This window comes from Sorex fumeus, unplaced genomic scaffold (genome assembly GCF_029834395.1).
Source record: "Sorex fumeus unplaced genomic scaffold, SorFum_2.1 ptg000007l, whole genome shotgun sequence".
NCBI classification, from domain to species: Eukaryota; Metazoa; Chordata; class Mammalia; order Eulipotyphla; family Soricidae; genus Sorex; species Sorex fumeus.
The window spans coordinates 36148835-36159813 of NW_026606064.1; the positions used below are offsets into that span (position 1 = coordinate 36148835).

The 10979-nt window shown below is 40.2% G+C and overlaps 1 protein-coding gene across 1 annotated transcript; it reads left to right on the top strand.

The window, feature by feature from the left end:
• The first annotated feature begins 5054 nt into the window (after positions 1-5054).
• Positions 5055-6089, top strand: LOC130015990 (mas-related G-protein coupled receptor member X2-like). Its single transcript, XM_056106748.1, has one exon. The coding sequence runs from the start codon at positions 5055-5057 to the stop codon at positions 6087-6089; it is 1035 nt and encodes a 344-aa protein (XP_055962723.1).
• The last annotated feature ends 4890 nt before the right edge of the window (positions 6090-10979 follow it).

A 10979-nucleotide genomic window follows, 5' to 3' on the forward strand; every position in this document is an offset into this window, starting at 1 on the left:
TCACAACCCCTGTACAACATAGAGACTTTTTCCATTTTCCATTTTCTTATCTAATGAAAACTTTTCAAAGTGAAAATAAAATTCCAGTTCAAATCACCATAGTAGAGAGAATAAATGGTATTTATATAATTATTATAATTAATTTGCTTCTTTAAAGGTGAGCAGGAGTTATAGAATAATGGCACTTATTCTAATTTCTTCCTTTTAATTTTATTTTATTAAATCATCATTACTTGTAGTTTTTCACAGCTGGGTTTTAGACAAACTGTGTTGCAGCACTCATTCTGGATGGTGTCATGGTGACATGTATTTAATCTGAAACAAAACTATTGGTTCTATCATTGAAATGTAGAAGTTTATTATTTTCTGTTACTAATAATTTAGTGGGCTGGAGCAATACCACAGCAGGTAGGGCATTTGCCTTGCATGCGGCTGACCTAGGCTCAATTCCTCTGTCCCTTTCAGAAAGCCCACAAATAAACATCTTCATAGTGGAGATGTTACTGGTGCCTGCTCGAACAAATTGATGAACAATGGGAGGACAGTGCTATAGTGCTATTATAATTAAACTTTCATTAATATGCCTTAGATATTTTCAATCCTCCAGTCCTTGTATTAGTTCAGTTATTATGTCTTTCCTTAGACAACCTTCCCCCACCCCCTCCTCTTTCCACTAAATTGTACTAAACCCTACTAGTGGACCATTAGAGCCATACTCTGGATTAGAGACCCCATCAAGTTCACCATTACTAATGCACCTGTGAAGATTTCTTTTAAGAAGTATTTTGTTTTATTTATTTATTTTAGTACTTTGCTATAGACAGAAGAAATAGTAAGGAAATAACCCTTTATTCACTTGTTTACAGGTTTTTAAAGACTATTACTTTTGAAGTTATATTCTTTTCTAAAATTTAATACAAATTTCTCACTACATCAATCTTCCCATTCACACATTTTATTTATTTGTTGAAAAAATATTCTTAACAATTCCCTGTGTCCCTAACAAAAATTAGGCCCTGGGAAACCCTAGTGAACAGCACAACAGTACTTGCTTCTGCAGAGGGCTGACACTGGGTTCAGTATGCACCACAGTGTGCCCAAGTGTTATAGCAGGAGACCTTAATTCTCTCGTGACCCTAAATCTTGACCTCAATTCTCCTCAGTGGGGGTATCACTCTTCTTCACTGAGGTTGCCTGTGCCTTCCAATTTTCTGCTACTGAAAGGGCACCTCCGTCCCAGATGTGAAGTAACTAGATTCACAGTCTATCACTGCCTCACATAGCAACAATATTACTTTTCAGTTCTTTCCCACAGGGAACATGTCAAGGACCAGGACTGTCAGTCAGTATTTTAGAGCCATGGTATCCCTATGAATGTAGAGGGTATTTTTTTCAGGAAAGAGAGCCAAGGATAAAAACAAAGAATAATAATCCATATTCCCAGGACTCCAATGTTGGTGGTCTTCCATAATACCAAATAAATAAGACTCCCCTTTTCCCTGTAACATGCAGTCAGAGATTCCCCTATATTATGAGAATCAGTGACGACAATATTTGCAACAGTCATTTTGTTCTCAGGATCACCACTGGATTTTCTGAATGTGGCTACAATGGTCACAGATGGGAGGGTGGAAGTCACACCAATGTATGGAATACCATCCTCCAAGTTTATCTTGCTCCCAGGCAAAGGCTCTAAAACACCAAAAACTTGCTGAGAAGAGAATCAGATCTTGTGGGGCTGGGCAGATGGGAGGCAGGCATATGATCAGATCCAGTGTTTTGAAAAAACCATGAAAGTGTCTTGGTTCACACGACTCTTTGCTCTCATTTGCAGCAATATCTTACGCAGAATATCAAGGATTGATTTGTATCTTGATTGTACTTCTTTTAGCTCTAAGTGTCACTTTTGGTCTTGTGAAATTTTCTCTAGGGCAGAGAAAGCTCCCCTTGCAATTTTCAGTCAAGGGGGATCTCAGATCATCTTAGTACAGATCATCAGATCACTTCCAGCAAAAAAAAAAAAATGCAGGAAAGGTACATTGATTGTCTATTGCCAAAGCTCTACTTTCCTTCCTATTGCATGTCTACATAGCTCCAACTACAAAATTCACATGGGCTTGCCAAGTGGGAAAATACAGGTTTAAGGGCATAAACTACCTACTAGAATGTTGGGGGCTGGCAGATTCATCCACGGAGACTGGGAGTAGTACAGCAACAATGTTTAGTTTTATCATAACCCATTCAACACTCTCCACCTCCATCTAAACATTGCAGTGGTGAGAAATAGATTCTTTCCTAAAATAAGCTGCATACAAGTGTTCCTTATCTAAAGTGCTGTGAGAATCCCACTCCCTTTACCTAGCTTTGCAAAGTCTTTTCCGTTCTTTTTCATCTCTCTCAGAAAATCTGAAATGGGATGATTTATTAGATTTGGGAGATTAATGATGCTGAGGACAATACAGAGAACTTTGACAATAGTGACAAATGCCAGTTATGTCTAGATTATCCGAGAGTATTCGATATGCCAGACACAGTAACAACAAAGTCTCCAATGGAGACGTTACTGGGCCCGCTCGAGCAAATCGATGATCAATGGGAGGGTCTAGATTATTGATTATTGAATTTTGATAAATCAATATCAAAATTTATTAGGGACAGCCAATAAATATGATTTTTGATTATTTTATTTTATTTATTTATGATTATTTTAATTATTAAATTTTATTATTTGGTTATCTGATAACAGTGATTTAAGCAAGACAGAAATTATTAAGATTGTTCTTATTGATCTAGGACAAGGAGACACCATTGACTTTAGTCATCTGCTTAAAGATAGTATTATTCAATCTTATATGACCCTATCTAGACTTCTACATACATCAGTATCCAGCTCCAGAAAAGAGCAAAAGGAGTAGGTACCTGATCACCTTGCACTTATTGACAGGGCCCAGTAAGCTGTCTGTTCCCAAACTCCCAGGAGTATTGTGTTTGAGACAGGAGAATGAAGGCAGCTAGCAGGGACTGCCATACCATATCTTCTTCAAAATCTATATCAAAAGATTATTTTTCTTGGGCTTTTTCCCCATAATGAACAAGGCAGAGAACAATTAGGAAGTTCTCAGGACACTGGAGAAGGGTCGATACTGGGCATGCCCTTCACACCAGTACCTCAGGAAAATCCTTTTAGTCTCTTCAAGATCCATTTTTTTTCTGTGTCAATGAAAATATTGCACTAGATTTTCACTAAGTAATAATTGCCAGATTTGGGGGATATTACAGAGAGAGAACTTTGACAACAACAACAAATACAAGGTATGTATTTGACAAATACCAGGTATAAATTTTGAGTAGATCAGGGAGAAAAAAAGAGACTTACTCTTAATTACAACTTTAGTTAGGTTCAGTGTAATGAATAAAAGTACAGAGCCTTGATAAGGGGAAGCAGAGGTTTTGCTTTTCCTCTGCCTCCTCATCAACCACCTTTACTTCAGGAACTGTGACAACATTCAAGAGATGATCAGAGGTCCCCTCTCTGTCCTGGAGGATGCCTCAGTCTCAGATTTGAAGCAACTCAAATTTGGTTGCTCTCTCATACAGCTGACCTTTTCTCCTTTTCCCAACAGTGGACATGATGTGGGCTATGATAGTGAATAATGATGTTGGTATCATGGCATTCTTATGCATGCAGAAGAACTATTTTGCAGTAGAGTGTAGGATAATATTAGTTTGCCCTTTCTGCCTTGCTGGAGGGAGTTTAGGTTTATTGGGTTACTCCCATCACAGTCCTCCCATTCCTCTATGTTTATTTGTAACTTCTTTCTTTGTGCTCTGTTGACTTGTAATTTTTTTTTCCTCTTTAAGTCCTTTGCACAGTTAATTCAGAGCAATGTCCTTTTTGTATGGGCACAAGAAGACAGTTGATGCTATGCTTTTGTAACTTGGGAATTAATAGACTCTCAATGATATTTTCCTCCTGGGCATCTGTTCTCTCTATTTAAGCCTCAGTTGCCCTTACTCCCTAGCACCCCAAAAACAGGGCAAGTGGTGAGCTATGTTCTAACCTAGCATCGAAATGGGCCTGGCCAAAGTGCCATAATAATGCTTAACTATAAGTTAAGAGCTTGGTCATGGACAAATGCTGTCATGATTCCAAAAAGTAATAACTAGATTTGGACCCTGCTAGGATTAGGAAATATTAATCTGGCCTGAGCACTGTAGTCTGAATCTGTGGCGAGACGTTCCCAGGAGACCCGCCTTACAAGCCTCAATGTATCTCTTACTGTGTCCATACAAAAATAACGAATATTAAGTAGAATTAAGATGTTAATTAAGATGTTAAGCGATTGGACTGAGGAAAGGAGAAAAACACCTTAAGTGGTATTTTGCCCTTGAGCAAAGATAGGGCTTTCTTATGTTGATTTTGCTACCAGACTGGGTGTAGCCTTGGCCCAGAGTTCTGGGAAGTGGGAGAGACGAGAGAGTTGGAGAGAGACAGGAGTTGGGGAGAGATGAGAAAGAGAGAACAGGGCAGCAAGATGGAGCACAGAGAGACTTGCAAGGGGGACACAGGGAGAAGGATGTAGAAGAATACAGAAGCAGGCATGTGGAGAGAGAGAGCCCAGGCTGCGAGATGAAGCTCGGAGAGATGAGCGGGAGAGACAGGAGGAGATAGGAATGAGGGGAGTGTGAGACTAGAATGGGAGGCTCAGAGAGATGGAACAGGCACGTGGGGAGAATGGAAAAAACAGCAACTGATCAATCAACCCAGCGTGGCCCTTATTTCCTCCTCCTTCTGCACCATGGCCTGGGCCTTCCTGACTGGGGGAGCGACCGAGGCCCCCACATCCCGAACCCAGGCGGCGATGGGGAGAGCACTGGCCGCCCCTGGGGATTAAACTGTAGAGAGAGCTTAGATTTTAGAACAAAGAATAACAATGTAAATGTAGATTTCCAGGACCCAGGATTGTGCCCGAGGAGTATGTATCCAAAGAGCAAGTCTCTTGTTTTCCCTGTAAATTCAGATCAGTGAAGCCCTTATAACACAAGAATCAGTGATGACAGTGGTTATAATTGTTTCATTTGTTCTCAGGAGCACCTATGGAGAGTTTTTGTACGTGGATCCAACGGTCACAGATTTGTGGATTAGTTTCACACTGAATGGAAGTAAGCAGGACCCTCCTCCAAGTTTCAATACAAAGACCACAACCCAGGACTTCCTGATGGTCATCCTTGCCCTGGTGGGGCTGGGAGGAAATGCGGTTGTGCTCTGGCTCCTGGGCTTCCAGACACAGAGGAACGCTTTCTCCATTTACATCCTCAACTTGGCCGGCGCTGATTTTCTTTACCTCTCCATCCGCACTATATTCTGCCTCCAGAGACTCATCAACAACTTTTATGATGTCTTCTTAGACATCCCTGAACTTTTACTCACTATGTTTTTTTGTGCCTATATTGCAGGCCTGAGCCTTCTCAGTGCCATTAGCACTGAGCGCTGTCTCTTGGTTCTGTGGCCCATCTGGTACCGCTGCCACCGTCCCAAACACATGTCAGCTGTCATTTGTGCCCTGCTCTGGGTTCTGTGCCTGTTGCTGAGCATATTGGAAGGAATGCACTGTGGCTTGCTGATTTGGAATATAGATGATTACATGTGCCCGCTATTTGATATCATCATCTGTGTATGGCTGCTTGTTTTACTGGTGTTTCTCGTTGGTTCCAGCGTGACGCTCCTGCTTAGAATGCTGTGTGGCTCCCAGCAGATAAAACTTACCAGACTGTATGTGACTATTGGGCTCACAGTACTCGTCTTCCTCCTCTGTGGCTTTGCCTGGGGAATTGAGTGGTTCCTTGTTGTGTTCTTTAAATGTGATGTGAATAACTTCCTACATTTTAAAGAAACCCCAGAAGTCCTGGCTTGTGTTAACAGCTGTGCCAACCCCATCATTTATTTCTTTGTTGGCTCTTTTAGGCAAAAGAGGCAACAGCGGCAGATCCTCAAGTTGATACTACAGAGGGCTTTGCAGGACTTTCCTGAAGTGGAGGAAAGTGAAAGAAGCCCTGGTGGGAGGAACTCCACCACTCAGGAGCCCTGATTTGGAGTCTCTACCTCAGTCATACATATATTCCATTGAGAGTCAAGTTGTCCCTATCAATCTAGTCACGGTCACAGGCCTCCTGTTGTTCATCTATTTGCTCGAGCGGGCCCAGTAACGTCTCCATCATGAGAGTTCTTGTTACTGTGTTTGGCATATCGAATACATCACGAGTAACTTGCCAGGCTTTGCCGTGCGGGCAAGATACTCTCTGGTAGCATGCTGGGCTTTCCGAGAGGGGCGGTGGAATCGAACTTGGGTCGGCCATGTTGGCTGCGTGCAAGGCAAATGCCCTGCTGCTGTGCTATCGCTCCAGCCCATCAATCTAGTAGTGACTTTAATTTAAGACTATATCTAATATTAAAAATGTGATTATAAATTAGTTTCTGATTCCTCCTTCTCTCTTGAAGAGCGCAGCAAGTTGCCGAGAGTATCCCGCTAGCACGGCAAAGCCCGACAAGTTCCCCCTGACGGATTTGATATGTCAAAAACAGTAACAATAAGTCTCACAATGGAGATGTTACTGGTGCCTGCTCGAGCAAATAGAGGAACAAAGGGAGGACAGTGCTACAGTGCTACTTTTCCATAGTTTAGAGCCATTTTTGATTTCTAGATATTGTAAATTTATGACCTATAATCATTTTCTTATTAACTTGATGAACTTTACTCATTTTACAGGCACTTTTACAAGTGTGAAATTCGTATTTCATTATGCTAGTAAACAGTCAATATGTCCTAACATTTAATTTTCTTCTTGAGTATAATGATTTATAATGTTTGTTCTCATCCCTCTAATATTTTCTTAATATTATTTGAAGTTTGTACTTTGCTTCAAAAATCTTTCTCCATTTTAAGACAAAAATAATTTATAGTGATTTATCCAGAATTTTATTAAGTATTTAGTGTATTTTGACTTATCTTAAATTTTATTAATTTTTATTAATTTTGTTAGGTGTTTACTGTATTTTGATTTATCTTAAATTCAATGTAAAGTATTTTTTCAACTTTATTTTATTTTAAACGTGTACTAGGTGACCACTTCGATTTACTATATTGCCAATGCTTTAGAACCTTCATCATATACAAAATGCTCATCTGCATTCGTGTCTAATTTTGAGACGTTTTTATCAGTTTCCATGTATACATCAAAATAAAATGCTGTGTATACTCAGCCTCTGAGCTATGTTAATCACCCCCAGTTCTTTTCTTTGTCAGGATGTGCTGATGGTGTGATGGAGCATCTGAGCAACACAGACACCAACTGAACAACCCACAGACACAGGGAACCAGTATAGGCAGTTGAGAATGAAACTTATTCTATAGATGATAACATATGATTTTGTATACAATAATGAACATATAGAAAAAAAATAAAGCATGAACTCTTATCCAGGACTTACTGATGGCCATTATTGCATTGCATTGACTTAGTGATCCCTTCTCTAGTCCAGTTTCCTTCTCCCCCAACTCATGAGGCAGGTCTCCAACCATGAATCAATCTTTCTGGCTCTTATCTCTAATCTTAATGATTTTTTTTGTGTGGTTGATATGTTAAAAGATGAGGGTGGGTTTTAAAGCCTTCTATTATTGTGTTGATGTCACTGTATCTTCAGGTATCTTAGTAATTGTTTTAAGTATTTTGTTGCTCTTAATTTGGTACCTATATATCGATAACAGTTAAGTCCTCCAGATGTGATCATCTGTTAATCTGTGTAGAAAGTTCTTCGCTTTGTATGCCACTTAATCTGATGGAATTATAGCCTTATTCTAGGCTATTGTTTACCTTTATGATTATTTTCTAGTTTTTTATTTAAACTCTAAACTTGTTTCTAATAATGAGATTTAAGTATGTCTCTTTATATAACAGAAAGTAGTATATTATTTCCTGATCTGTATAGCCATTTGGCATCATTTGACAAGGCAGGACTTTTTAATCCGTTGACATTTAGACAAATTATTAGCATAAGTGAGTTACTGCCATTTTTTCTATGAGACTTTTGTTTGTTCTTGCAGTTTGACTTCTTTTCTTTGGGTTTCTTTTATTTCCTGTGCTTATACTTTGATACTGGTCTTTGTTGTGCTAATCTGTTTTCATTTGCCTTTTGTTAATTGTTTCCAAGTATTTTTGTCTTGGCATTACTGTGTTGTTTTGATCTGAATTTCTAAATTTTTTTCCCCATGAATTTATTGATTATGTTTGCTGTTGAGTCATTAGGGTACACTCTTGACTTTTTCCTAAAAATCATTCCCAGTGGTGCTCATGGAACCACATGGTGATAAGGACGTAACCTGGGTCTTCTGCATAAAAATCACATAACCAGCTCTATGTACTGTGTAAACACACAAAAAATAAAAAGGCCAGCGGCCAGGCCGTTTCCCCACTCCACGGAGGTCGATGGCGATGGTCAGGCGAAGGAAGGAAACGAGGCCAAGCTGGTTGGTCTTAGCAGCGATTTATTACATGGAAGAGATGTATGTCATGGAGGCTTCAGGAGTCCTCAAGCACATGCACCTTTGTTCTCTCAGCTTCTGTCCTCAGCCCCATCTTTCCAGGTTCTCTGATGCACGTGTCTCCCCACCCCCCCCAGAGTCCTGAAATCTCCCTTATATAGATCATAGTACCTCTAAAGGGCACAATATAGTGATGTCATCAAAAGGAGTTACAGAAAAAACACAAAGGCAAAGCATACATTGTTTCTTTACATCAGCAGGCCAGTAATCCTGGCCTCACCTTTTTACAAACTACAAGCATTTAGATTAGCATAACAAAGACCAGTCTGCTAGAGCTTGGAATCTACATCCCCAAAATCAGCCAGCCTGGAGCCAGGTATCTACATACCCAAGATCAGGCCTGGCTTAGCACCTGAGATCTGCTTACCTAAGACCAGCTAGGCTCCTATGAGATAAAAGAAACTGCCTTAATATACTGAAATCATTTACTGAAGGCACTTTGGAGGGGGAAAGGTTCAGTCTCATCCAAGCTAGCCAGGACACAAAGGAAAACTGCTTCTAGGACGTGTTTCTCCTCTCCTTGTCCAATCAACATAAGCATACATAATATTAATCATTTTGTATGGACACAGTAAGAAATACTTTGAGCTTATAGAATTGCTCTCCTAGGGCCATCTCGATCTCAGACTGCAGTGCTCAGGCCAGATATCTTTCCTATTCCTAGCAGCAGGGCCCTAGTCTCGTCGTTACTTTTGGATCATGACATCATTTGCCTATGATCAACCTCTTAACTTATAGTTAAGAATCGTGGCACCTTGGCCTGGCCCATAGCGATGCCAGGGTAGCACATAACTTACCTGCTTGCCCTGGTTTCATCCAGTCCCACGTCGGGACCCTGCCCTTGGGATGCTAGAAGTGAGGGCAACTGAGGCTTAAGTTGAGAAGGCAGATGCCCAGGAGTGAATAATATCCAAAGCCAATTAATTCCTAAGTTATAAAGCATAATATTAATTAATTGTCTTCCTGTATCTATACAAAAGGACATTGCATTAAAGTAAACTGCTCAAAAGACATAAGGAGAGGAGAAAGACAATATTAACTTACAGTACAGCTTCAGTGTCTAAGCAGGATGAGACCTTACAAATTGGTTGGGGAAGAGAGCATAGAAGAGGTTACAGACAGACAAAGTAATGGAAGTGACTCGGGAGCACTGTGATGGGTACAATCTGATAAACCTAAGCTCCGTGTACTTCAACAATGTACTATATCCTTAACCCTATAACAGAAAGTAAATGACTGTTATTCTGGAAATCTCCTTTATTATTCTCTGTTTTCCTCATTTTATGTCTTTAAGTATCTTCCTCTCTCTGAGTGAGTTTTCTTGCTTTTTATAGAAGACCTTATTATATTTCTTGCAAAGTTGGTTTGGGAGTGATAAATAGCTGTATTTTTCTGATACTTTCTTTCAAACTTTCTCTGAATTTATTAATGTTTTCTTTCATGTATTTTTTTCATTTGCCTGAGGTTTGTGCCAAGCCACTTTGGCAAATGAGCTCGAGAGTTTCTGAAGACAGGAATATTTCTGTGGCTTTCTCTCTCTCAGTGTTCCTCGTACAATCATGGAGATGCTGAACAAGTCGATCATATTCTTCAATGATGTTGTCAATGACAGCATCTTCCCATGTTGCCGTAATAGTGCCAAAGAGCTTCCAATTGGTGGTTGTTCTGGGAGTTCTCTTTTTAAACTTTGCAGCCCTTTCTCCCCGCTCTGTGAAGTAGAATTTTGCACGAAGGAGATGGTGGTCTGATCCCATTTGAAATTTTGGGACAACAGTGACGTTGGTCAGGCAAAACTATTGATTGAATATGATGTGGTCAATTTCATTGTGGAACTGTCCACCAGGAGACTCCCATGTCCAACGTTTAGATTCAGCCTTCTGGAACTTTGAGTTACCATGGATGGTCTCGGTCGACATGATGAACTCAGACAGTTTCTCACCCTGTTTGTTCCATTCTAAGCCATTGGTCCCAATGTGGAGTTCTTTGGGCGATCCTCTTGGTCCTATCTTGGCATTAAAATCACTGACAATAATCTTGTAGAAGGTGTGGTCTTCTTTATAGAACTTCTACAGCTCCATGTAGAGCTTCTCAATTTCTTCATCATAGTTGGATGTTGGTGAACAGAAGACGAAGATAGAAACTGCCGGCAGTGAGCCATGTCTATTCAAGCGTAAGCATCCGATTCGGGATGTTAGGCATTCGAATGAATCAATGCTCATGACCAAGTTTGTGTTGATGAGGACATCAACACCACCAATGCCTCTATTGTAGCATGTTCCGAGGAACAGCACTTGACAGGGACGAATGGAGATGTTACTGGTGCCTGCTGGAGCAAATTGATGAGTAATGGAATATCAAGTGATCAAGTGGTTTCTTCAT